We start from the raw sequence: 27,445 nt of genomic DNA, 5'->3' as shown, positions 1-27,445 counted from the left end.
CATACACAACCCAATAAACTACATAACACACAGCCTATATACAATACACAACCAAAAAAACTACTATTACTACATAACACACAACCTATACACCATACACAACTATTACTACATAACACACAACCTATAAACCATACAAAGCCCTATACACAACTATTACTACATAACACACAGCCCTATACACTACTATTACAACAAAACACACAACCCTATACACTACTATTACAACAAAACACACAACCCTATACACTACTATTACAACAAAACACACAGCCCTATACACTACTATTACAACAAAACACACAGCCCAATACACTACTATTACTACATAACACACAGCCCTATACACTACTATTACTACATAACACACAGCCCTATACACTACTATTACTACATAACACACAACCTATAAACCATACACAGCCCTATACACAACTATTACTACATAACACACAGCCCTATACACAACTATTACTACAAAACACACAGCCCAATACACTGCTATTACTACATAACACACAGCCCTATACACTACTATTACTACATAACACACAACCTATAAACCATACACAGCCCTATACACAACTATTACTACAAAACACACAGCCCAATACACTGCTATTACTACATAACACACAGCCCTATACACTACTATTACTACATAACACACAGCCCTATACACTACTATTACTACATAACACACAGCCCTATACACTACTATTACTACATAACACACAACCTATAAACCATACACAGGCCTATACACAACTATTACTACATAACACACAGCCCTATACACTACTATTACAACAAAACACACAGCCTATACACTACTATTACTACATAACACACAGCCCAATACACTGCTATTACTACATAACACACAGCTCAGACACCCGGCAGATAACCATCCCGTGCACAGCTGCCGCGCATGCTCCGCTCACATGATACTAAACAATCACGTCACTACTCCAACCGCCCAGCTCGGAGCCTGACTCCTCCCAGACACGTGACTGATAACACAGTCATGACATCATCAACAATCATCAGTTTGTTGCGGCCCAGGATGTAACTATTATATGAATTGGAAAAGGATCCGTCACATGACACGACGTAGGCGGGGTTACGCCAGAGCGAGGCTTGGCACGCATACATCCAGTTTCGCTTCCTTCCTTCCTTCCGGCCGGGTCCTCTCAAATTATCTTTCTAGCAGGGCTGTGCATGTCAGTGACTGAGGGGCTTCTTCCAGGGATTTGGGGGGATTTTTTTTAAAGAATTTTTTTTTAATAATTTGGAACTGTGGAGGAAGTGCTGCACTGTTGGCTCCTGCCTGCTGGCTCTAGTGCCCCTCAGCTGTCTGTGTGCAGTGACAGTCCCTGCAGACTCCTCTTACCTTTTACTATCATTTTGTGCATTTGCTGGACACTTGTGTCTCTGTGGACGTGATATCGCGTGGAAGTGGTGCAGCGCCCCTGTAATAGGGGAGGCCAAGTGAGTGTGCAGCGCAAGCGGGGGGCTACGCTATGGGGCGCATGACTTGCTGCATGTCTATTTGGTGTTACTGCATGGGCAAATTAAATGTGATGTGTTTATGTCTTGTTCTCAGGTGTTTGCATGTCTTTTTGGTAAATATTCTATGTAATAGGACGTCTCATTCATCCAGCATCTGCTAAACGAGAAATCCTGATACTCCTGGGTCTTGTGTCTAGCAAAGAACTGTGTGATACGGTTGTGTTCACATTATATGTTATTATAGGAACGAGAATGGCAGCTGATCAATGGTGGGTGGGGGACCCCTGCCACACATGTCATGGTAATGGGAGCATGATGTGCCTTGTATGAATGGCAGCTTGATCACAGCGCACATTGGCTCCTGTTGCGCTCTTCACCTTGTCTCGCAGCACCATTAATGTGCTGAGTGCTTGTTCAAAACATTATAGAGCAGGTTATGTTCTATTGACACCAGTGGGTTGAGTGGCGCTCACCCAGCAGTGACCTATGGGCCTCAATCAATGGCACACAGCCAGTTTCTGGCAATCTGGAAATTGCACATAGTGGGTGCATAAAGCCTGAATCCATGTCCCAAATGTTGGTCCCCCCACTGATTAGTCACTGGAGTACTCTCTCCAATGAGAACTTGTTTCAAGCAAGTTTGTGTTTCTTTCCCCTAAGTTTCAGTATTATGTCTTAATCCCTTACGTAAAAGGAAACTTACAGGGAACCTGCCACCATGTTTTCACATATACAGCTAGTGGCAGGTCCCATAGAGCTAAAATTGTTTCTCTGACATCTACATAAATCAACTTTGTTATATTCCCTTGCATCAGAGGGGGCATGTCCTTGGCCAGCCTCTCCCATCTACTCACATGGCTTATGCTTCCTTACTATTCAGCAGTTTATGTCGTGTGACAAGGATGATGTCACCTGAGGTCCTATAACCTTTACATTTGCAAAATCTACTCCATGTATGTTTATGTTCACATGAAGTCACAGCAACTGCAATGGACTTCTACTACTTCTAATCATCCATGGAGGCTGCTGTGATTTCATGTGACCAGATACATACAGTTTGGTAATGTTATGAGGCTAAAGGACTTTAGACTGTCACCCTGGTCACATGACATGAATGTAAGACAGGGCACCATGTAAAAAAATGACACAATATTTCCTATGTCTGCTGGTGAATATTAAGATACAGTTCCCAAGTACAGACATGGCCAAAAGTTTTGAGAATGACACAAATATTATATTTTCACACGATCTGTTACCCTCTGGTTTTTATGTGTGTTTGTCAGATGGTTTTTATCACATACAGAAATACAAGTGCAATCATATTATGTGTAACAAAAGCTTTTATTGACAGAATGAGTTACTGCAGCAAGTTACTATTTGCAGTGTTGCCCCATCTTCTTCAATCAAATTCTGGACCAAATCCTGACTGATAGCCGTCCATTCTTGCACAATCAATGCTTGCATTTTGTCACAATTTGTTGGTTTTTGTTTGTCCTCCCGTCTCTTGATGATTGACCACAAGTTCTCAATGGGATTAATATCTGGGGAGTTTCCAGGACATGGACCCAAAATCTCTGATTTGTTCCCTGAGCCATTTAGTTATCACCTTTGCTTTATGTCAAGGTGTTCCATCATGCTGGAAAATGCATTGTTGATCACCAATTCCTCTTGGACGGTTGGGAGAAGTTGCTCTTCGAGGACATTCTGGTACCATTCTTTATTCATGGTATGTGTTTTTAGGCGAGACTGTGAGAGAGCCGATTCCCTTGGCTGAGAAGCCGGCCCACACATGAATGTTTGCAGGATGCTTTACAGTTGGCATGAGACAAGACTGGTGGTATCGCTCACCTTGTCTTCTCCGAACAAGCTGTTTTCCAGATGTTCCAAACAATTGGAAAGGGGATTCATCAGAGAAAATGACTTTACTCCAGTCCTCAGCGGTCTACTCCCTGTACCTTTTGCAAAATCAGTCTGTCCCTGATGTTTTTTCTGGGGAGAAGTGGCTTCTTTGCTTTTCTCCTTGACACCAGGCCTTGCTCCAAGAGCCTCTGCCTCACAGTGCGTGCAGATGCACTCACACCTGCCTGCTGCCATTCCTGAGCAAGCTCTGCACTGCTGGTAGCCCGATCCCGAAGCTGAAACACTTTTAAGAGACGGTCCTGGCGCTTTCTGGTCCATCTTGGGCGCCCTGGAGCCTTTTTGGCAACAATGGAACCTCTCTCCTTGAATTCCTTGATGATACGACGGAGGTGCAATCTTTCTAGCTGCGATACTCTTCCCTGTTAGGCCAGTTTTGTGCAATGCAATGATGACTGCACGCGCTTCTTTAGAGATAACCATGGTTAACAGAAGAGCAACAATGATGCCAAGCAACAGCCTCCTTTTAAAGTGTCCAGTAGTGTGATTCTTACTTAATCATGACAGATTGATCTCCAGCCTGGTCCTCATCAGCACCCACACCTGTGTTATTGGAGCAATCACTGAAACGATGTTAGCTGCTCCTTTTAAGGAAGGCCTGCAATGAAGTTGAAATGTGTTTTGGGGGAAAAGGTTCATTTTATAGGCAAATATTGACTTTGCAATTAATTGCTGTTAAGCTGATTACTCTTTATAGCATTCTGGAGTATATGCAAATTGCCATTATAAACCCTGATCTGAGTGGCTTTGCTCAAAAAAACAATTATAAAATTCAGGACCTTGGGAAAGCTGGGTGCATGCTGGCTGCAGTGTTTCACAGAGCTTTCAGAACTGTCCAGACAGGACTAATCAACCTGAGCTGTATGACTCGTACACAGCAGCTGGGGGATGGTGCAGCGATTGATTACTTCTACCTGTCACGGACAACCCGTGAATACATTGTTCTATGTAACAGTGCATAATTACAGTGAGGTAAAGCGCTAAGCAGCCACAGGAGTGACAGAGCCTCATTATCATCATTTTATAATTAGTTTTTTCATCAAACTGCTCGGTTCAGGGATTAAACAAGATATGTTTCTGCATCAATGTAGCTTCAGCATTCCCAAGGTATGTTTGGTTTACAATGCATAAAAACAAATGGTATATTTCTTTTTAAGTCTTTTGCTCACTTAATGTCACTTGCCCATAGAACAAACTGATTAGGCCTGGGATACAGGGCAGCAAAATATACACAAAATATTTCACTGTGTGACCTTGGTATATCAACGTGGAATATAGCAACAAGGGCATTTAGTGGAGAAATATGTGTGCCTCCTGTTTGATGCACCTGTGTTTCATATGTCAGATCCAATGAATTTTAGTGTAGGAAATCTTTCATCAAAATCGAGCATTATAAACCAAGCAATCCGGAGAACATGGTGTAATGTCTTCTCCATGTGCTTCCTGCTGCTGGCGCCCCCTGCAGCCTGTGTGTATGAGATACTACTATACACATGACTGACAGTCTGTATAATGGTGTAATGGCTCCTCCTGGTGCTGGCGGCCTCACCTCCTGCAGCCTGTGTGTGTATAGGAGAGATACAACAGCTCCAGACAGCCTTGTAATAGCAGAACATGTCAGGTACATGTGTAGCTGATGTCTGTGTCCCTGTGGATTAGGAGTAGAGAACATGTCAGCAGATAAAGCACACACACCAGCAATACTTTACTATACATTACACACAGACATGAGCAGGGGGAGGAGAGGGGAGGGGTAACTGGGGTGACTTCACTGTCTCTGGCCATGTGACCAGCCTTATTTGCATAATAAAGAAAAGATTATTTTTACAATGAATAATGTATGAATTGACTAGATAAAGGCTGGGATGGGATCCTTGTGAGCTGCTCCAACAGGTAGTGGTGACAGGACTCGTGACCGACCTGATGACAGGTGTCCTTCAATACAACTAGATGGTATATGTTCCATTCACACTTTGTACAGTCAGTCTGTAGATACAATTGACCAATAGTTTCTTAGTGGCATTTGTCACTTTCTAACATGGACCAATAACATTATGCTGAATTTTTATGGTCTATGATATGTGGAAAACAGTCTGGGTCTGTATTTTGTACCTTGCACAGATGGACAGCACCAAAAGTCATGTGAGTGAGCCCTAGTCATGTTTATGCAGAGGTTTCTTTTAAAGATTTTAACCATATACCAATATACAGCATGCTTTTCCAATACTTGGGTTGTCACATGGACTCATTGTGACGATTCATTGTTGTCCATGAAGATAAAATTAGGCTTGTGCTGTTTATGCAGAGGCACTTAATGTCAATTGGTGTCTATGATTTCTACTTGGTGTGAATCGACTCTCATCAGTGAACAGCAGGGCTCCCTGCTGTTGAGAGTCTATTCACACTGCGGCTCCCTTCTAGTACCAATTGCAGTTGTTCAAATTCCCCTATTTAGGGCCAGATCATTGGCCCTTGTGAAACCACCTGTAGCTGGCGCTTCGAGCGATCCACGACAGCAGGGAGTTTGTGTGAGATTCTGGGCAAGATCTGAAATGATCTGCCATATATGGTTTGAGATTTGGAAATACAAATACCCTAAGGGACTTAAATGGGATGAAAAATTAAAATAAAATTCAAAAACGCCCAAAGTTTCAGATTCCCAAAACACTTTTCTTTTGCTCCATGCAGTGAACCCTGTAATGAAAAATATTATCCAAAAGTCCGAATTAACACTTTCTTATGTCAAAATGTGAACATCATGATAAGGAGGACTGTTTTAATATAAATTCTAATTCAACAGGCATTTACTGGTTGATTTATAGACCAAACATTTGTTGCGAATCTTGCAGCTCCATGTTTACAGTCCAGCAAGATGTGCAAAAAGTAATTAAACATTAAATGGTCAGAAATGTTCATTTAACAGTTTACAGGTGACTTTAAAGTCATCTCCACTACAGGTTAGAGTTTTTTTTTTTTTTTGTTTTTTTTTTTGGTTCGTTATGAAATGTCACCCCCAGACCAGATCTCTCCATTTTTTGGGAGTAATGTATATGACATATTTTTTAATTGTATAATGTATATTATATATATTTTTATAAAGCAGATTCAGATCTTTGCATCGCTTACAGATATTTTTAAAATAAAAATATTCTGTGTGTGAAGAAGAGGACTAACCATGGTAGGCCCTTAGGTATATTTTAAGTATTTGTGTGTTGACTGAGATGTCCTTGTCACTTACTCATTGGAATCACTTTTCTCGTACTGCAGTAAGGGAACGTTCTGCTGTTCCTCTTCTCCCTTATTATGTCTTGAATTAGATTTTATTTTATTGTTTTGCATTGAACACTTATTACATTATGGGTAATGCAGTTTGCTCCCTGTAAATTTCTGATCTCAGCTGCCCTCTGACCATATGAAAGTGTAGAGCAAGCCCTGTGCTGTGGGTAATAGTGCGTCTTTATGATTGAAGTAATCTGGAGGGGCAGCTGGGTCGGGCATCACAAAGAATTGACATGATACACCTTTAAAAGGTTATATTGGCGAAGTCACTCTGACCCATTTATGGCCGACTACAATGTTTTCTTATTTTATCCACATGTGGAAGATGCACAAATAAGATTTAGGAGATGATATAAAGGAGTAAAAGTTTAGAAAAAGGTACTTTCTATATCGTCCCCCCATGGCGGCCACATGGAAGTTCAGCTCTTGACACCCTGTATTGCCAGGTAACTCAGAGAGGTTAAAAACTCCACCCCCAGCTAGGCTCGCCAGTATTTTTCCTGTCCCTCCAGGAGGACTGGGAGAATCTGCCTCTCCTCTGTCATGAGGAAGAGGGTTTTTTTTCTCTTTTATCCTTAAAGGGGTTGGTCACTCTTAACATAAATTGTCCATGTGCTTGATAATATTCGCTGAATGTTCACCAGTTGATTCCTCATCCCTGATGCTTTCTTTAGTTGTGTGCAGACTCTCTGTGCACTCTGTAGGATCTTTGTTTGCCTGTCTGAACACTGATAAATAGGAGGGACCTGCAGCAGGATTGTCTGTCAGTTAGATGGACTGAGAGAAAAAAAACACACTGTTGGCTGACATTCGGATGGACTGAGGGAGTGAGAAACAGGAAGTTGTGTTTATATGCAGATGGCAACATGGTGAGAACAGGGAACATGCAGGGATATGTATAATGTAAGACCGATATTGAATAGGGGCCAACCCCTTTAAGTTTACCTGGCCGAAGGTCCTCGGTTGACTACGTTCTCCCTGTTGACCTCAACACTATAAAGTGTTCCCCTAGAGAGCAGTTTCCTGCTCTCTTTAAAAGTGGCAGCAGACGGTTCCTGCACACCATCCCTCCAGTTTGTGTAGTCCACGGCTCCTGGAACCTCCATCTGGTTCTGAGGTTGGCAGTGACCATTTTTGTGTCTGGTGAGCGAGTGTATTGTTGCAGCCATACTGGGGAGGGCACTTCCTGTAGTCGCACCAAAATGGATGAAACGGAGCCAGAGATCATCATCAGGTAAGTGATTTAAACAGTGGGTCTCTTACGAAGCAATCTTTTTTGCGGTCTCCAATAGGTACACTATGGTTGATGAGACTTCTCCTACTGTGCCATTGGCGAATACTGGTTTATTTGTTAATATTATTAGATGGAGGAGAAGAAAAAGAGAAGGCCAAACAAATGAAGGAGAAAGAGCCTACAAAAACGGTATCTAGATGATACTTACAAAAAACAAGCATGTAAGGACTGCATTACTAAGTTACAGAGGGACGAATCCCCATCTGTCTTAGATGAGCTTTTCTCTTATTAAAGAAGAAATAAGAATTTCCATATCTACCTCCTCTAAATCTCAGGGACCTCTTCTTAAAAAGTGATGGCGATTTCTGACTCGGACAATCTGGAGCAATTTTTTTCTTCAGAAGGCATGGAGGGTCTCTTAACATCTACACGGTTCATCATGAATGTTAAGGACATAATAACACCATAAACTTTTCAGAATGAAATGTAAAAAAAGTAAAAAAAAATAAATCCATCTTTACTCTTAATGATATACCAAAGGAATGTTGAGTGACCCTACTGTAGAAAAGACTTTGGGGCACATTTAGGAAGGGTCCGCGGACCGTGATTCTGTCGGGTTTCCCGAATATTTCCTTTTTGTGCCGGTTTGTCCTGGGTTTTTGGCGCACTCGATCGGATTGTGGTGCATCGGTGCCGGCTTGCATGCGACAGAAATGGGGGGAGGGACCATCGGAAAAACTGCAGAATTTTAAAACTAAATTGTGTCATAAGATCAAGCACTTACATGCACCAGGAAGAAGAAGGTGAACTCCAGCAAACCTCAGCGGGGAAGCGACACAGGAAGGAAATTGGATGCACCCGAATCCTCGTCGGACAACGCACAGTGGAGATCGCGACAGGACCGGGTAAGTAAATCTGCCCCTTTGTGTCTAAAGAATTCAAAGGAAGACTTCTTTTTGATGATGATGTTTCAGAAGTGTGGAATATTCCTAAAGTAGTTGTCCAAGTAGCCAAAGTAGTGAAAATAAACTATTTGCCCTGACTCTATCCAATTGAAGAAGCCCATGGACAGAAAATGTAACATCTTGCTCAAAAAATATTGGGAAACATATGGAGGCCATTTTTGTGGCCAGATCTTTGTATGTGTGTTTAGGTGAAATGAAGACTCTTCTTGGAGATTTGTACCCCTAGAGAAGCAATCTGGGATAAGTGGCATCAAGAGATCAGATATTGCAATTTCTCTCTCATCTAAGTTGGCTGTTAAATTATCAAAATTCCAACCTATCTCCCAAAACCAAAAAGGTGTTTTTAGAAGTCCTGCTACATTTAACTATCCGGATGTCCTTCTTACCAGAAATAAAAACCCAGACCCTGACTAATCAAGTGAACATTTTCAAGACCCTCTCTTGCATATCAATAAAGTGAGCCATGAACCTATTGGGTCCAACGACCTGAACGCTGCAGTGTACAGCCTGAAGACAGAATCATACAAGGACTTTTCAGAACTGGATTTTTGTCCTGATGGACTGCAGATCCCTTCAGAAGTGAAGTTGTCCATGAATTGGTGGCATAACAAAGAAAAAGAAGAGGAATCAATGACCTCTATTTTGTATTCAAACCAATGCAGGTCAACAGTGCAAAACTCCCAGGGAACTTGGCCTCCCTATTTTTTTTTTTACTTTTTTTTTTTTTCCGACCGCATCCTTCTTACTCAGATTACAGATATTCTTTATCAAGAGCCAGTCCTTCCAGAAAAAATCCAGCCTTTTCTAAAACTGTCTAGTGAGGGAAGCCTTGTAAGTTATAGATGCCTTTTGATTCTGTACTCTTATTCCGCAATTTTCACCTTCTATGACCCCTGGGTCCATTTCATGAATTATGTTAGGTTGCTGCGCCTCTCCTTGGATTGTCTAAATTACTGTGTAGGATTGAAAAACAATGGGAGCACTTGCATAACGGCCTTGTGTTAGCCCAGATCCAGACTGGTTAGCTGTTACAGTTGGTTAATAACCATACTGGCTGTTTTGTAATGACTTACCTCTACATAGAGTTAGTTGAGAGATTAAGGACTTAATCATGGTTAAATCTTTTTGGATGAAATTCTTTGGTTTGCTGTGTCCATACCCATGACATGATGTAATATATATTTTTTAAATGGGAACCAATAAATTGAGAAGTGGTTTTTATGCATCCTGTGCCGGAGTATCCTTTCATATGAGTCGTAGAGTTGTTGACGTTTTCTCCGTGCACCTAGGAATTCATGGCTGTAGTTGTGAGCTGGACTTTTTTTTTTCTTAAAGAGGTAAGCAATCTCTGTAGCTGCTTTTGGGATGTCCTGCACCTCCATCGGGTCTAGGGGGGTTTGTACTCATAATGGAATGCACTGGTTCTCATGCCACCGCTTATAGAGGGATGCCTAGGACACCCACATGCTGAGGAAACCTATTGTGCCTTTCAATGTGTGGTTAAAATGACTTTTTTTTTTTTTTTTTTTTTGGGTCAACACCATGGGGGAAAAATATTTCTATAGTGTTTATTATGTATTAATACCTTTAAAAATATAAATATTTTGGGAAAAAATATTTCTCTGCATCACTCCTATTCCTATATTTCCTAACTCTTTTTTTTTTTTTAAATTAAATTCTGTTAAATTTCCGATTCTGGAAAAAGCTGAAAAAGTGCTGATTCTGATGCTTTGTTAATTATTTTTATATAATGAAAGAGCAACCGTTTTGGGACATGGGGATATATAACGTGCTTATAATTTTGTTTATTTTTAAATGCGTTATGATTTTTCAGAATTTTTAGGTTTTATTTTTTTTCCATTTGGTTTATTTATTTTTTTTTCTTGGTAAAATGCTTGTTCTTTAATACACCCTTCCTCTGGTAGGGTGTAATACAGATTGCTCTTAAACAGGCATGTCCTTTTAACTTATCGCTGGTTTACCGCTATCCTAGTAACCAAACCCCTTCCAATGAGAACATGCCTGAGGCCTTTGAAATCTGTTATGACAACGGTACATTTAGCGGCAGGTGTCTGCTGTGTAATAAGGCAGAGGCATGTTTTGTATGGACACATTTATCCTTTTAATGTTGTGCCATACATCTCGCTTCTATGGAAGGCAATAGCATTTCTGAAATTGGAGCAGGAGTACACTTTTTTTTTTTTTTTTTTTGCCATATGTTTCTTCCAGAAAATTCCTAGAAAATAGGAAACGCATGCTTTTTGACCAGTTTGAATTAAGATGATTGGTCTAGCCTGTCAAAAACAGATCAGTTTTCAAAAACCGCATGCATTTTTTTTAACGGACTGCTTAAAAAACGGGCCAAAAACGTGTTCAAAACGTCACATTTGCCATCACCCTAAGGGCCATTGAGTAAACTTGGGGTTCAGCCTCATTGTACATCCACATCACATGTCTAGTCGCCATGGATAATTATTCCGATGTGTGAACTTTCTCTTAGGTGACCTAAATTAGCCTTTAAAATCATAGATGTAATTTGATATATTTTTTGTTTTGTTTACAAATATGTGTAAAACTTCCATATTTTGCAAGCGATTTTTAGAGTTTTTATTTTATACTATCTAAATAATGATTAAGCACTGCTGGTAAGACCTGTTTCCTGACTCTGTAATTCTAGGCTGCACCTATTTGAAGGGATTCTTTAGATAATGAAACCCTTGATTTAACGCTTCTGGCTTTTTATGCACCCGCGCCATTTACAGATGATGCAGCCTAAGCGCTGGCGTGCCTCAGTATTATGTTTATTTCTAGATGCACAAAAGGTAGAAAGATCCATACTTAAGTACTGTGCAGTTTACAAAATATAAGGCCCCCTGCAAAGCCTTCTAAATCTTTGGAAAGTGGAATATTTTCACGCATGCTGTGCTTTATTTTTGTAATTGGGTTTTTAGGTTCATAGTGGGAGGTATGTTTTGAGCGGGCACCTATTTTTATAAAGCAGCCCTGCTGTGACAGTAATTTGGAAACATGTAATCCCTAAGCTTTGAATTCTATGTAGGATTTCTTGCGGAGTTTAGCTGATTGTCCTGATTGTGTGAATGATCAACTTGCCTAATGATATAGTACTCTAGACAGGAAGGGATTTCTGGGCTGCGAGCACCTGCTACTTGTGCTGCATACATTGTCTGCCGCTTCACAAAAGTCTTAATAGAGGGACTGCTTGAGCCAGGGTAAAACAAAAGAGGGGCTGGAGGATAAGTACATTTTAGCATTTTAGTACTAACAAGATACGGGGTGTATGGCCAATATTGGTTACCATGCTTTGCTTGGATTGAGATTATTAGATGCATCTTTAAGAGTGGTTGGGTGAAATTCAGATCTTTAGTGGATACAAAGTAAGTGGTTGCTACCATCCAATTTCTAGAATCAGAAATATATGTGTACTATGTATGTTTTGCTTTAGACAAATTTCCGCTATTTTTAAGTGACCCATGGTGTCCCAGTGAAATTTTATTGTCTGCCACTGTTTCCTCGATAACAGTAATTTCCTATTTCTTCCCTATTAAGGAGCTCTTCTCACTTGTAATATTGGGTACATAATAGCACCCCTTTTGTTATGGTACTTTCTACATTTCAAGACCCCAGGGTTTCTCCATCTTCCTTCTACAGGGACTGACGCAGTGGCTCCATAATGGTGGCTGCCAAACCACTTTCCCTGTAACATTGACTTGCACATTAGGAAAAATTCAAAAAAGTGTAAATGAAAGGACCAGTGAAGTTGGGCTGCATTCACACGTGGCTTTTACATTGTGTTCCGATATGCAATACGGCAGCTGAGGAGAGATTTGCTCAAATACATTGATGTTAATATTGCAAAACGCAATATTAATGCAATATTAACAAATGTGTTAACATTGCATTTTGTAAACACAAATGTTAACAGCAGCTTCATTGACCAAATCTCTTCTCCTCAGCTGTTGTATTGCATTTCAAGATGCAAAGTGAATACCATGTGAACACAGTCTTAGACTACACAGTCAAATTCTGTGTCAGATACCTCCTGATGGATTGGTTTAGAACTGTAGAGGGTACTTTAGACCTGCTATTAGTCTTATGCACAGAGTGAATTTTCGTTTACCTGTGCCCCTTGGAAAATTGCCTGGAGACGGTCTATATCCCTTAATAAATGTGGTGCGCAGCATTTCAGGTACAAATTACTCCAGAAGTCTGTTGTAGACAGATTGCTAATTCTGCATAATTTATGCATAATACATTTGTCTTCCCTATGGACATCTCGTTTGGTTGAGATCCTGCTCCCACTTTTTCAGGCGTGAGGATTTGTTATTTACAGCTTGAAGATGTGAATTGACTTTAGGATTGGTGCACGTGTAGGCTATGAAAGGGCTTATGCATGTTATCCAAATTCATACGTCCTGATGTATGCATGAAATGGACAGTGAAAGCCACTGTAAGAAGACTTTTTACTATGTCATCACAAAATGCACCAATTTGGCTTTGTTTCCCTCTACTATTCTAAAGTGAAATCTTCCCTGAACCTTGCTTGGTGGAGCATTAAAGACTGAAATTCACCGAATTGTCAAATTACAGCTTCCAGAAAGTCTATTGGGGGGGGGGGGGAGTGAGCAGAAGCTCATGGGCAAAGCTCCTGGAGCTGTATGGAATATTTTTTTTACCACCAAAGTCGCTGCCTCATGCTCGTGGATGAGGGTTACAATTGTATTCATTAAATTTACCAAACCTTTGTCGGCTTTTGTGTATATTACTCTAAAACGGAACAGTATTTTTATGTTCTATCTGCTGAAGTGAGAGAGAGCCAGGTTTGATTCATACAAACATGAGAAAATGGTCTAAGCTTTTCTGTTATGGATCAATGGGGGGAGATTTATCAGCAGTGTCTGAGGTAAAAATTGTTCTAGTTGCCCATGGAAACTAATCGGAGCTTAGCTTTCATTTTCTAAACTGCTGTGGGAAGATGAAAGCTAGTCACTGATTGGTTGCCAGGGGCACCTCAAACCTTTCTGCTCCCAATCTCTTCTAAAAAATCTCCCGAGCATTCGCTATAACCAGCTTTTGTCTGTGTCCTATCTGTTGATTCAACCTCCTAGTCCCATTTCACGTGTGTGATCCACGTGCTCGAGCCACAAAAGTTAGGGCAGGTCCTATTACCACATGTTTTCGACTTGGGCAGTCTGTATTGCAGACATCACACACCGATAACACACTAACCAAGGGTTCATTATTTGAAGCCCATGATATGCAAACATTTGTGTGTTTGAGGGCATAAGGAGCAGAATCAACTGCAATTTCCATGTTCCACCTCTGTGAAACATAATGGCAACAAAAAATGAGGAAAAACTGCTAACAATGTGGAACACAAGCCATTTCCCCACCACAAACGGTGCTTATTCATATGGGCAAACTGCATGCTGTGGGTTTATACAAAGTTTGTGTAACGTTCAGGTATGTTCATTTACAATTGTAATTATATGTGTTATACCCGTTGCCCATGAGCGAATATGGACAGACTTCCTCTGTGTTCAGGTGAAATTTACAGGCTAGACCTTTAAAGGGGTGGTCCGAGTTCTGGAAAAAAAACTAAAGGTGGCCGGGAGAGGGCTACTTAAAAAAAATAAAGTCCTACTTACCTTCCGGTGCCCTCCGGTATCCAGCGCTGCTGTCGCTCCGGTCCCTTCCGGCCCCCATACACAATGCTGTGTATAGGGACGGATAGGCGTGCCCGGCCACGTCCGGCCGAAGCTGAGTCCTGCGCTGCAGCGGACCAGAGCGACAGCAGCGCTGGATACCGGAGGGCACCAGAAGGCTAGTAGGACTTTATTTTTTTAAGCAGCCCTATCCCGGCCACCTTTAGTTTTTTTTTTCCAGATCTCTCGGACAACTCCTTTAACAGCTGAACTGTTGTACACTGAGTTCAGTTCTGCAGGTCTGAGTTTGGCCCAGTAAATCTCGATAACACAATACGTTGTAAAGCGTTATGGAATTTGTGGGTGCTATATAAATAAAGATTATTATAAGCTTGCTAGACCAAACTCGCACATAGACAATGGGCCCAAGGTAACACGTTCTGCTACTATCACAACACTAGTACGGGGGGGCTGGACATCGGCCCGATCGCAGATGCGTTTCCAGTGAAACTCGTGTGTTTGGTTACCCGTTTTCTAGCTTTGCATTTGTAAACGCAGCGCTAGCGGCACATGTGACCGCACCCCGAGTCATCAGACATGGATCATAAGCTGAGCGGCTTACATAGATGGGCTGATTTTTAATAATGCTTGTGAAATTTGATGTAAAGATAAAATGTTTTTTAAACAATTTATTTGTATCTTCTTGTAGTTTCTTTTATTGTTCTGCCCTATCATTCGCATTTGATAAGAACCGGTCACACTTTTTATGACGCTACGATGGGCTGTATGGATGTGTTTCTAACCGTGTAGATTATACTTGTTGTATCAGACAATATTTCTAGCTACTGAATAATTCCTGCCGGAGGTAATAAGGGGGAGGGGGGGGTTGTAACTTGTTTGTGCATTTTCGACAGTCTGCCACATGTCTCAGACGTCACACTTGAACTGCTTTATGTAAACAGCTGACACGTTGCAGGTCATTTCATCCAGTTGAAATAATTCTTGAGCGGCGGTCGGGATCCTTTCTTATACAGTAAATCACTTATCCCTGAGGATTCAACCTTACACGTAGCATCTTCTCTCCTTTTGTCCTCCTCACCCTATCTCTCTGCATGGTTGCCCCCTTCAGGGAGGCATCATTGACAGGCAGAAGAAATAAGATACAATGGAGACAGACAGCAGGCTGGATGAGATGTGGCTGGAAACACACTGACACCGTTACTGACAGCCGGCCGCACTGCTACAGTGACAGACCCATTTCTATATGGTGACAGACCTGCTCAGCCGCTGGAAAGACGGCTGATGATGATCATATGTATTTTTGGGGTCTTGCGGGACTTGACAGATTTTCCGCTGCTCTGACACACTGAGCTGGCCATTAGTGATCTGTAGAATTCATTTTATTCCACATTCTATAGAGCAGCATGAGTGAAGCTGCTGTTTTCATGTATGACCTCAATATTGGCCAGGCCTTCCAGCTGTTAGTCAGGACTGGAGTCTCTATACGAAGATGGAGATCATGCCTGAATATCCCTCCTAGCTGATTTATTGTCAGGCACTTTTAAATGGGCTAAAAAGAAATCGGTTCAGGTTTTAAAGAGTCCTAGAAAAAAAAAGAGTAATAACTTGCCTTGATCTGGTAGGTCTGGGAATGTGTTGGTTTTATCATGCGTCTTGCGCTTAACCAAAAGCTACTGTAGAAACAGCCTTTCAGTCTCTATTAAAGGGGTTCAAAATGTATCCTAAACTACGGTAATTACAGTGCTTTTTAGAGGCCTTTAATAGGTGCAAAAAATTAACTATGTGTAGGGTTGCCATACATTATATGTGGTCAGTCCATGATCATGAACTGTGTTGTATCAAGGACAGACCACACTGCAAGAGGCTGGATTGGTTGCATTATATTGATCTATGATATGCTGAATGGTAGTTAAGCATGGAAGAAGGGACTCTATGCATCATCTATAGAAATGATGGATATATATTGATATTTACATATCTAATGTATTTTAAATATGGTGCAATACAATATATAGAACAGCAATAAAACTAAACCAACACACTCAGTAACATGTTAAATAACCCTGCGTCCCAATCTATCAAAATATAAAAACAATTGCTGGCGGGAAGCCACGTAATGGGAAATAACACGCAGATTTCCCAATCGCCGTTTTGCCATGGTAAATTTTGATCCAACTTTTCTTTTTATCGGAAAAAGTTTTTTATTATTAAAATAATTTGGCAATGTGTGCATTGTTCTTTATGGGCACGTGGCGGAGCCAGAAAAAGGACTCCTCCTTTAATAAAACATAAGATCTCACTTCGGCTACTTTCACACACTTGTATGGGGGACGTATATACGGCTGATATACGTGCCCCATACACGTCTATGGGCTCACGGCGCCGTGCGCTGTATATGCCTATGGAAAGGGGCGGGGGTAAGCTGCGCTCATCCCCTGCTCCTCTCCACAGCGCCAATGTATGCCCGCCGTACTACGGTATGGCGGGCATACATCGTCTGAATGTAGCCTTACACAGTTTGAAAATTGTATAACTGCCTTTTTTTTCTCTTGTCCATTTGTACTGCATTTGTAATTTTTTTTATAGCAAAGACTTTTTAACTTTGATTTTAACCCCATAGCGCAATAAGACGTACCCTTACGTCTTACTGCGCATGGGGGAGTATGAAGAGGGCTCACGGGCTGAGCCCTCTTCATACTCACCGGGCATTTGCTTCATAATGAAGCAAATGCCCGTCGCTAACACCCGCGATCGGTGCTTGCACCGATCGCGGGTGTTAACCCTTTGATCGCCGCCGGCAAAGCTGCCGGCGGCATTAAAGAGCCGGCGGCGCGTGGGCGCCGCCATCTTGGCTCCGATCGTCACTCCCCGTGACGTCACCGGGGAGTGGCGATCCGTTGCCATGACAGCCTGGGATCACACAAAGATCCCAGGCTGTCATGATCGAGGCTATCTATTACAATGTGCGATCTGCACATTGTAATAGATGGTATGCATAATCCCCATATACTGCCATACTGTAGTATGGCAGTATATGGTAGGATCAATCAGACAACCTAGGGTTAAAGTACCCTAGGGAGTGTGAAAAATAGTAAAAAAAATAAATAAAAAAAAGTAAAAAAAAAAAAAAATTATATTAAAAAAACATAAAAATTCAAATCACCCCCCTTTCCCTAGAACTGATATAAATATAAATAAACCGTAAAAATCATAAACACATTAGGTATCGCCGCGTCCGAAAATGCCAGATCTATCAAAATATAATAACCGTTTTTCACTGCGTTTAACCCCGTAGCGGAAAATAGCTCCCAAAGTCGCAAATGGCATTTTTTTGCCATTTTGAAAAATAGAAAAAATTCTATAAAAAGTGATCAAAAGGTCGCACAGTCCTAAAAGTAGAAGCATTGAAAACGTCATCAGAAGTCGCAAAAAATTACACCACTCACAGCTCCATACACCAAAGTATGAAAAAGTTATTAGCGCAAGAACACGGCAAAATGAAGAATTTTTTTTCTGTACAGGAGGTTTTAATTTTTGTAAATGTATGAAAACATTATAAAACCTATACAAATTTGGTATCCCTGTGATCGTATTGACCCAATGAATGAAATAGACCTGTCATTTGGGGCGCACAGTGTAAGCTGTAAAAACCAAGCCCACAAGAAATGGCGCAAATGTGTTTTTTCATCATTTTCACTGCATTTAGAATTTTTTTCCCGCTTCCCAGTACACGCCATGGAATATTTATTACCATCGCTACGAAGTGCAATTTGTTACGCAGAAAATAAGCCATCACATAGCTCTGTACACGGAAAAATAAAAAAGTTATAGATTTTTGAAGGTGGGGAGTGAAAAATAAAAACGCAAAAACAAAAAAGGGCCTGGTCCTTAAGGGGTTAAATGTTGATGATGGGGAACACTTGCCCTGTGTGGGGAAGTGGGAAACGGTTCTTTTCCTATGCTGTTTATTTACACCCTACTGACCTTTACCATAATAGTACAACATAATGTAGTACTATACTCTGTACTATTTTATAACCTCTTTTATTATTATTATTTATTATTATTAATTTTTTTTTGGGGGGGGGTAGTGATCAGTATTTTCTATTCACCTCACTAAGTTATATTTATTTCTTAGTAAGTGTAAATGGCTCATTTCTTCTTGCTGAACTAAGGAGTATTAAATCGATGTAAAATACTCTATTTCAAGCATGAAATATGAATTTCCTCATGAGTGCAGTTGAGCACTTCAGATTTTAATGTATCTCACAAATGGTGCTTGAAAGTTAACCATACAAATCCTTTAGATTCTCCTATCTGGGCTTTTCTTATTTGGTTACGTTATTGCTTGGGAATACGTATACCGTATTTTCCGGACTATAAGGCGCACTTAAAAGCATTGGATTTCCGTGGAAATCCAAAGTGCGCCTTATAGTCCGGTGCGCCCTATGTATGGCGCTGGGCACAGGGCAGCGGACCATACTTACATAGGTCCCCGCTACCGGAGATCTCCAGCGGGAGATCTGCTGTCTCCGGTAGCGGGGACCTATGTAAGTATGGTCCGCTGCCCTCCTCCACCTCCCCCTCACCTTCTCCGCTCACCTTTCCCGCGTTCCCCGTCGCGTCTCGGCGTCGCGTCTCGGCGCCGCGTCCCGTCGCCGCGTCACGTCGGGTCTCCGCCACGCCCCCGGACCTCCGCCACGCCCCCGGCCGCCGGACCCCGCGCCTTATAGTCCGATGCGCCTTATATATGTAATTATTACATATATAAGGCGCATCGGACTAATGCGCCTTATAGTCCGGTGCGCCCTATAGGGCAGAAAATACGGTAAGTCGGATGTCTCAGCATTAAGACTACAGAAATACTTGCCATTGCTTAATGGGGTAATGCAAGCTGTAGGCTACATGGTGATGACTTGACTTTCATCAGCTTTTTTCCTCTTTTTAAATGCTGCATACATTCACTTAATTAAACACCCAGGTCTACAAATGAGGTGCCTGTTAATTCATCTGTATTGTGGTCTGTACTACTTTTCTTAGGGTTATATTCATACATTACATTATTCTCTCTTTGTGGTATGTTAAATATGTGTTATCTATGATCTCCTTTCTTCTAAAATCAGCTATGCTAATGAGTCAGAACTGCTCTGGGGGGCATTACCAGATACCCTCTGTGCTGCAGATTCCCAGGCTGTTACACTGTGGACGAGTAATCGGTACAATGCTGTTTGTACTATCAGGTGGGCAGTCCTGAGCAGGGAAAGAAAGTCTGGCACCACCTACAACCACCTGACAATAGAGATCCTGACTAGCATATTGGGAGCTGAAACTAACAGCACCGATTACTTGGGAACAGTGAAGGTTATAGGAGAACTTCAAGGTTCACCAGAATCGGTAAATCAACAATGATAAGAGGATTTAAAGAGTTGAGGTTGATGGATGTGGTGGTGAAAGGTCCTTTTTTAAATCTGGGCTATGAAGTCCTTTTTAGGGTCATCTTTTGGAGTTAGTTGTTTTCGATACCAGAATTTTTTAAATTACAGATATTTAATGTAATGTGGAACTGCACATGTTGTTTTGTGAGACTAACTTTAGTTTCTATAAACAAGCCTTTTGTCTGTTTATTCTTGGTTAAATTAAGGAATTGTACAAGCTTTTTTTTCCTAAACATTTACCTGTCACTTTAATTATTGTTTTTACTATATTTTATAGGTTGTCTAGGGATCAAATATTTTTTGATACATACATTTTAATTAGATTTAATTATGTTTATTGTATGCATAAATATGAGAGGAAAAATGCAATGTATTGTAATATAGAAAGATATCTTTATACCAGTGTATTGAGCTAATGACGCAGAACTCTATTGAAGACCTTAGTTAGAGAACATCCTCAGCAGTTATGTCTATGTTTCACTGTTCCTTCTTTCGATCCTCAGGGTAGGCTGTTCAAATCTACTTCGATCATAAGCAAATATGTTACGTTTTATAAAATCAATAGGGTGCACTTCTGGGGTGTGTAACAGGATTCCTTATTCCTGATGGTCTGGCCATGAAGTTGGTTCCTACTCTAACTAGTGAATCCCTATCAGCCCAACATCTACTCTGTGCTGAAAATTACACAACCCTAGTATCAAACTATCAAAATATCAAACTCTTTCACGTAACAAATTTGCAATTCTACTCTTACAGATCACATGCTTGTCTCCATTTCTTGCTGCATTTCAAGACACAGGAAATAATTGGCTGAACGGAATTTCCTGTGTCTCAAGAGAAAGCAGGAAGTAGAATTATTATGCAAAACGTATGGAATAAAATTCAAATAAAGATTGATGGGGACATTTATTATAAGTCTCTTAGAGCAGAACTGTTCTAGTTGCCCATGCCAACCAATCAGAGCTCAGCTTTCATTTTCCCACTGCTGTTTATAAAATTACAGCTGAGCTCTGATTTGTTTCCATGGGCAACTAGAACAGTTTAACCTCAGAAACTTTATGATAAATCTTCCCCTGAAAATCTATTTAAATGCACATTATTTGCAAACATTACATGATGAAAAGAACCACAATTGATGTCCCTTTTTATTTAATTTGCAGGAGTCCTCAAGAAGGTTGATGTCCATTTTGTTCTCAGTGTTGGTCTTCTTCTTATTTATTCATTTAAGTATGGCATTACAACAAGGAGGGGGCCCGGATGAAAAAGAAAAGACAACAGCATTAAAAGGTATTTATTTCCTTTTTTCTATTCTAGACATTTTTTTTTAGAGTACATCCATCTCCCATACTGATAGCATTTGGATGGTGGGTTGCAGTCCTTTCACTAGAATAGGACCGGACTTCAAACAGAACATGTGACCAATGGACGTGACATCGAAAACCTGGAAAGAGGAAGTGTAATGACTGGACTGCCCCTAGGGTGGTAACACATTAAATGGCTCTGTCAGTGCTGGTAGAGCCATTTAGAAGCCGAGGGGCATGTGGGCTCAGCTCATGGCACCATCCATGACAGCCTGGACTCTATATAGGACTCCAGGACCTGTCTTTTTTGCAGCTCTGTAACAGTGGTATAAAAAACTGCCATTTACTCCAATACAGTTGTGATCAATTGGTTGTACAGTCCTGAAAACGGTAGCGATGGAAAACGACATCTTGTCCCGTGAAAAATGACACTTTTCATAGCTCTGTACGCTGTACTAAGAAAATATGATTGTCACAAATAATTTTTATAAAGAAGGAAGTTTATTTTAAAATTTTTTAAAATCTGTTAAAGAACTTTCAACTTAATGAAACACATATATATATTTGGAGCAAACATCGAAAACTGAAAAAAACAGAGAGCACACAAGAGAATGCAGCAAATTCAATATTTTTGCGCCATTTGGAATTTATTTCCTATTTTCCAGTGCATGGCTTGAAATATTAAATATGGTCACTAGAAACTACAATTTGTTATGCAAAAAAAAAAATCCCCCATACAGCGATTTGCATGAAAATGCAAAAACGGGAAAGTGTTAGTAACCAATTCTAAAAGGGCTGTTTTCATTTCGTTAAAATATAATGGGATATTGTAGAACTTTTTATAATACAAACAATAACATTATTTGCTGCTGAGATGGGTATACCCCCCTTAAGTTTAAATAATTCTGAATTGCATATTAAATGGTGAAGTCCTGCATTCACCCACCACTTGCAACACTGTTTTTTGACCAATGGCGACCTGGGATGGTTTGTTATTCACAATTGGTGGTATTTATGTAAGACCAAACTCAAACGTGACATTAGTCAAATCTAGGCGTCTATGGACCAGTAGTTGAACATGTGCACTGGCAGGATAGTACATGAAAGTATATGTAGGTTGCAGGTAAGCTATATCTTCCTATAAAGCCTTTATGGCATCATATGATATTATAGCAGAATAGAATAATCTGAACCCCACAACTTCGTGTAAAGGATCGGTTCATCTCAAGTTGATTCACCATTTACAGTCTGTGGCTTCGGAAACGGTCAGCCAATGTCGGAGTCATCATGGGAAAATTGACACAATGTGAGATGGTGCCGCAGTGATTTCTATTGGTTACCTAATTACTAAACATTGTGTGATGTGAGTGCGGATGGGGTTAGGCACCTGTGGGATTGGCTAAAGGTTAATTTCCAGCCATATATACAGAAGAGCGTGTGTTCATATAGTTTTGTAAAGTAATTACATTTTCTTTTGGCTTTCCAAATATTTTCATTATGTTGCTTAATCCTTTGCGCTGTATAACTCCCTGTATAACCACCCTCATTTCAGTTACATACATCGCTACATAATACAAGGTTATACCTGGCATGCGGAGACTTGGGAAATCTCCACAAATGTGCTATGGAAATGATTTCTCATTTAGCTTCTGCTATGCATTTAATTACAGAAGACTGAGAAAATGTGCAATGCTGTGATAGAAGTCAATCAGATGAACCTGAGGAAACTAATCTGCTCATAGTATACTTATTATTGCAGCCATTGTAAGTCTAAGTAGGATTTAGTCAGTTCAGTGGGTCAAGTGCAGATTTCTTTCGTGTTCCGATGTAGTTTTCTCATTCTAATCAGTACAAATATGGTGTAATCTTGTTTCCCTTTTAATGAGTCATTGGCCTTTTCTGAACCGAAACCATCTTGAGCATTTTATCTTTACCTGAGGTGTGTTATTGCTTAAGAACAATATTTATTTTACATTACAAAGCGGTGAGTTTGGGGCCCCAGAAGTGTATATTGACCCCACTCTCTTAGGGTTCATTCCCACGAACATAATGGGGACGTTATGCGGCCACGTCATTTGCAGCCAGATATTGGTCCCCATTGATGCCTATGGTGCTCGGTCATGGTGCGGTGAGCACACGTTGTCTTGCGCACCATGATGTGTCCTATATTTCACCGTTATAGGGCCGATCCTGCGCTCCTCTATGAAGAGAGGATGTGTGAGCAGTGCTCATCCCTCCTCCTCTCCAGCGATGTGACGTGTGCTCACCCGTCCTATGGCCTTTGTGTGAATGTACCCTTAGGTTGTATTCACATATTTGTTGTGTACGTACAGGCATGGAACCTATGTGTAACTAGACTGATTTTACATGGGGCTACTTTGTTGGATGGGGTTCTAATCCCCTCTTTAGTTTTCACCCATTATCTGGTTAACAGGGGGACATTTATCGTAAGCCAATGCACAACAGCTAAATAGAGACTTATTCCCCCAACGTAAGACTCTATGCCAGGTGCTGTACTTGTAATTCTTGGCAGTTTGAAAGTAATTGTGATTATTTCAGGGCTGATAAAGTCCTGATAAATGTCCCCCTTAGAGTCCTATGCAGCTGTATGTCAGGGCAGGCATCATGGAGTATGTTCAAAAAAAGTTCCCTAGAGGCAAGAAGTGGAGCACAATGCCCTAGGTCAGGGAGAGCAGTGCAGTGGTAACATAGAGGGTGTCTACAGGCGGCAACTTCAAAAAACGTTATATGACCCCAAGGAAACCCCCTGACGGGACTGCTCTGTTTGTGTCCATTTGTTCTCCATTCACCTGGGATTCTTTCTTTTCTTTTTTCATATTTAACCATTTTTGTACAAATAAAGGCACATTAACAACATTTTATGAGTGAGAAATTCCCATTTTACCCCTTCTGCTTATAAGGCATTCGGAGCAATGCAATTTCTGCTTTGGACCTTCACAGGATGTTCTCCCAGATTGACAGACCTGCTTTCATAAGTGTCTATACAGAGATACATGTCAATGAGCACTTGGACCAACCCACCTGATTGGACCGGATATTCCATAACCAGAGACGTGTATTTTCCGCTGTGTTCTGCCAGTAACCTCATACTAGATTTGATAGGTTATTTTTGAACCATACAATTGCATAATAGACATGGCTGCCATCATTTTTCTGCTTCTTTGTATTCAGATCTCCTTTCTAGAATAGACCTGGATGAACTGATGAAAAAAGATGAACCACCACTTGAATTCCCAGATACCTTGGAGGGGTTTGAATATGCTTTTAATGAAAGTAAGTTTTATTCATGCTATTTTTCTGTTCTACCCAACAAAAGGTGTACACTGCTTATTGCAATCCTCTAACTCATTCGTCTTTAGTGATTTGGGAATATTGTATCATGAGTCTCTACTAATAAACAGCTCTCTTTTTGAGAGAAAGATTGTTTTTTTTTTTTTGTTTTTTTTTAAGTGGCTGTATCCCCATTTTTTAATATGTAGTGGTGGTTTCTATGGTTATGGCGGCCATTTTTTTTTCTTCACTCTGTTAACAGCTTTTAGTGACATGCCTTACAGCAGCCTCGTGGTCAGTAGAAACACTAGTCTGGAGATTTTAGGCTCTGTGCAGATAGGAGAGAGATGTAAATCCTCTGCGTTTATCCATAATGAAGACAAAAGTGTTTTCTACAGAGGGTTCATCTACTATTGTAATTCTGTCATAGTCTATGTCTCAATTTATGTCAATCTATGAATAGTTCTGATGGCTGAGGTGAAAATTGCATGATTTGGTACTTTAAAGAGGACCTGTCACCTCTAAAAACTGCACACCGCTGTACAATTCAAAACGCCAGACCGCACTGTAAGCGATCAGGTGTATATTCATGAGGGGGCGGGATTAGGGGCGGTGACTGCCGTGTGAAGTACACCACTACTCTACTATGGTGTAGAAGGGCTGTCCCGGGGAGAGGCAGTGCTTCAGACCACCTGCTCATGAATACCTCCGACCGTTCACAGCGAGGTTCGGCGTTTTCAATTGTACAGCCCTTTAGTGTTTGTAACACTGCGGCATATGCTGTAGCGCTAGGAGCTGCTTGCAAGAAGCTGTTTACAAGAAGAGATCTAGGAAACCGTGAGAAATTGATACACAAAGTATATTGGAAAATTGGATAACTTTTCATTACACAAACAATATGTACGATTTGCTGAAACGGGAAAACAACTATAATTTAAAAAGAGAGAAGAAAAAAAAAAAAAAAAAAAAAGAGATTTCTGGTGGGATTTCCCTTCTTCTAGTAAATGTGATTTTTTTTTTTTAAGCTCTGTTTTTCATTGCATTACAGATGGTCAGCTGAGACATATTAAGACCGGAGAACCTTTTGTCTTTAACTATCGAGAAGACTTACATAGATGGAACCAGAAGCGTTATGAGGCTCTTGGAGAGGTACGTTGTAGCATTTCAGTACTAAAGGAAACACAATTGAGATGAAGCTACATTTTACATGCAATATTACTACCTGCAATGATTTCGGCAACTTCTTGTTCACATTCTTTGTCGGCGTTCTTCTTTATGTTGACGGAAAGAAAACTATTTTATTGACTTTTGTAGGAGAATGCTCTGTGATATTTGAAGGGTAGGTTGTTGTGAGCTTTGATCACTTATTGTTGTGACCCTGCTTCCAGGTTTACATAACACAAGTTGCAAAACATGTAGGGATCCTGTGCATAGAGGCAACATCCATTTCACGATGGACGCGCTTCTTCCAGCCTCTTACAACATGTTATACACCACATCTTGGAAGATAATCTGCTCAATAAAACCCCAAAACTCAAGCAGAGGATCCACTGATCCACACCTCCCAAAAGTCCAAAATGGTTAATAAATCCTTTAAGTGCTCAACACCTTAAATGAAAACTACCAAAATCAAGCATGATAAACCATAGGCACTTACTTATAGATCCAGGTACAATGACTGTGGTTATCTTCTTATATTTGTTATCCATGGCCTCCTCTGTTCTAAAATCGACTTGCTGAGCTAGAATGGGTTTGGGGGACAGTACTAGGGCCCCTCTTTACTGTAGCTTCACAGGCAGTTACACTGTCAAATCCTCCCCTTCATCCATGGCACGTCCCCTCACCCTCTTACTGCTATATTATTCTCGCTGCATTAGCGCACTGTGGGAAGGAGCAAGTGCTCACGCACATTGTAAAAGCCTGTGGAGCCACAGTACACAGGGGCTCTAGTAGCGCCCTGCTAGCTAATTGGCATAATTTTAAAAGTTGAGTTTTAGAGGGAAGGCGGCCTTGGATAACAAATATAAGGACATTATCACAATCAATGTGCCTGGATCTATGATTTATCATGCTTTATTTTATCTTTAGATTTCCTTTAAGTTTTAGATATTGTGAAAAGCTACCTCACTAAATTGAGGAAGACTTGGGATCAGTCCACACCAATATTGCATCATGTTTTCTGTCTTTTCTATATTTCTGTAGATGTCCTTATTCCTTGCGGAATCTGCCATTCCTTTTTTCCAAAGTGGATTCTAAATCTTTCTTTCTTTCTTTGTCAGAAGTCTGTAGTAATTTGCAACTTGTGCCACATTGATTTAGGGTTGATCAGTTCCAGGCAGTTTTACAACTTGTCCCAAAAAAGGTATGACCTTGGGAAAAGGTACCTTGGGTACCTGCGCACCAAAATATTTAGTCCGTGCGCCAGAAAATTCTGGCATAAACTAGGCTAACTAATAGCTGAACTAAAGTAGACTCCACAGTCTTGCACTGCACCAGATAAATCATTCAATGTCCCGTCTATTCACCCGCACTTTGCTGAATCGCCCCCATAGTGCAGATCACACGGATAAAAATGTGCTAAAAAGGTTACTTTTATTATATGCTCACAAAAGAGCCATGACAATGCACACTTCATATAAGATTAGTTAACTTTATAAATGCCAAACATGTTGCCCGTCCTTTGGTTACACCTGTTTTGGCCCAACGAAGGGTGAACCATGGGAACTCTGTATCGGTCCCACGCAGTTACGTGACAGAAGTGCGGAGCGCAGTATTGTGATGAAAGAATAACAGGGTAACTGTATAGTGTTGTGAGGGGGGAACATAC

General features: G+C 40.8%; 1 protein-coding gene across 5 annotated transcripts in view; it reads left to right on the top strand.

Annotated features, from left to right (window-relative positions):
• The first annotated feature begins 1,046 nt into the window (after positions 1 to 1,046).
• ARB2A (ARB2 cotranscriptional regulator A) overlaps positions 1,047 to 27,445 on the top strand; it is a 280,920-nt gene continuing 254,521 nt past the window's right edge. For 3 of the 5 annotated variants that reach the window (XM_072139578.1, XM_072139599.1, XM_072139595.1), the window contains exons 1-4: positions 1,099 to 1,491; positions 21,187 to 21,313; positions 24,520 to 24,621; positions 25,667 to 25,767. In XM_072139578.1, coding sequence (XP_071995679.1) covers positions 21,205 to 21,313; positions 24,520 to 24,621; positions 25,667 to 25,767 — 312 coding nt within the window. In that variant the 5' untranslated portion in view covers positions 1,099 to 1,491; positions 21,187 to 21,204. Of the gene's footprint in view, positions 1,069 to 1,097; positions 1,492 to 21,186; positions 21,314 to 24,519; positions 24,622 to 25,666; positions 25,768 to 27,445 lie in introns of those variants that run through there. The other 2 variants (XM_072139584.1, XM_072139588.1) reach the window with 2 other exon arrangements.

The sequence above is a fragment of the Engystomops pustulosus genome, chromosome 1 (assembly GCF_040894005.1).
Source record: "Engystomops pustulosus chromosome 1, aEngPut4.maternal, whole genome shotgun sequence".
Classification (NCBI taxonomy): domain Eukaryota; kingdom Metazoa; phylum Chordata; class Amphibia; order Anura; family Leptodactylidae; genus Engystomops; species Engystomops pustulosus.
The sequence above is the reverse complement of the archived record's forward strand: the minus strand, read 5'-3'. Positions and strand labels throughout refer to the sequence as shown.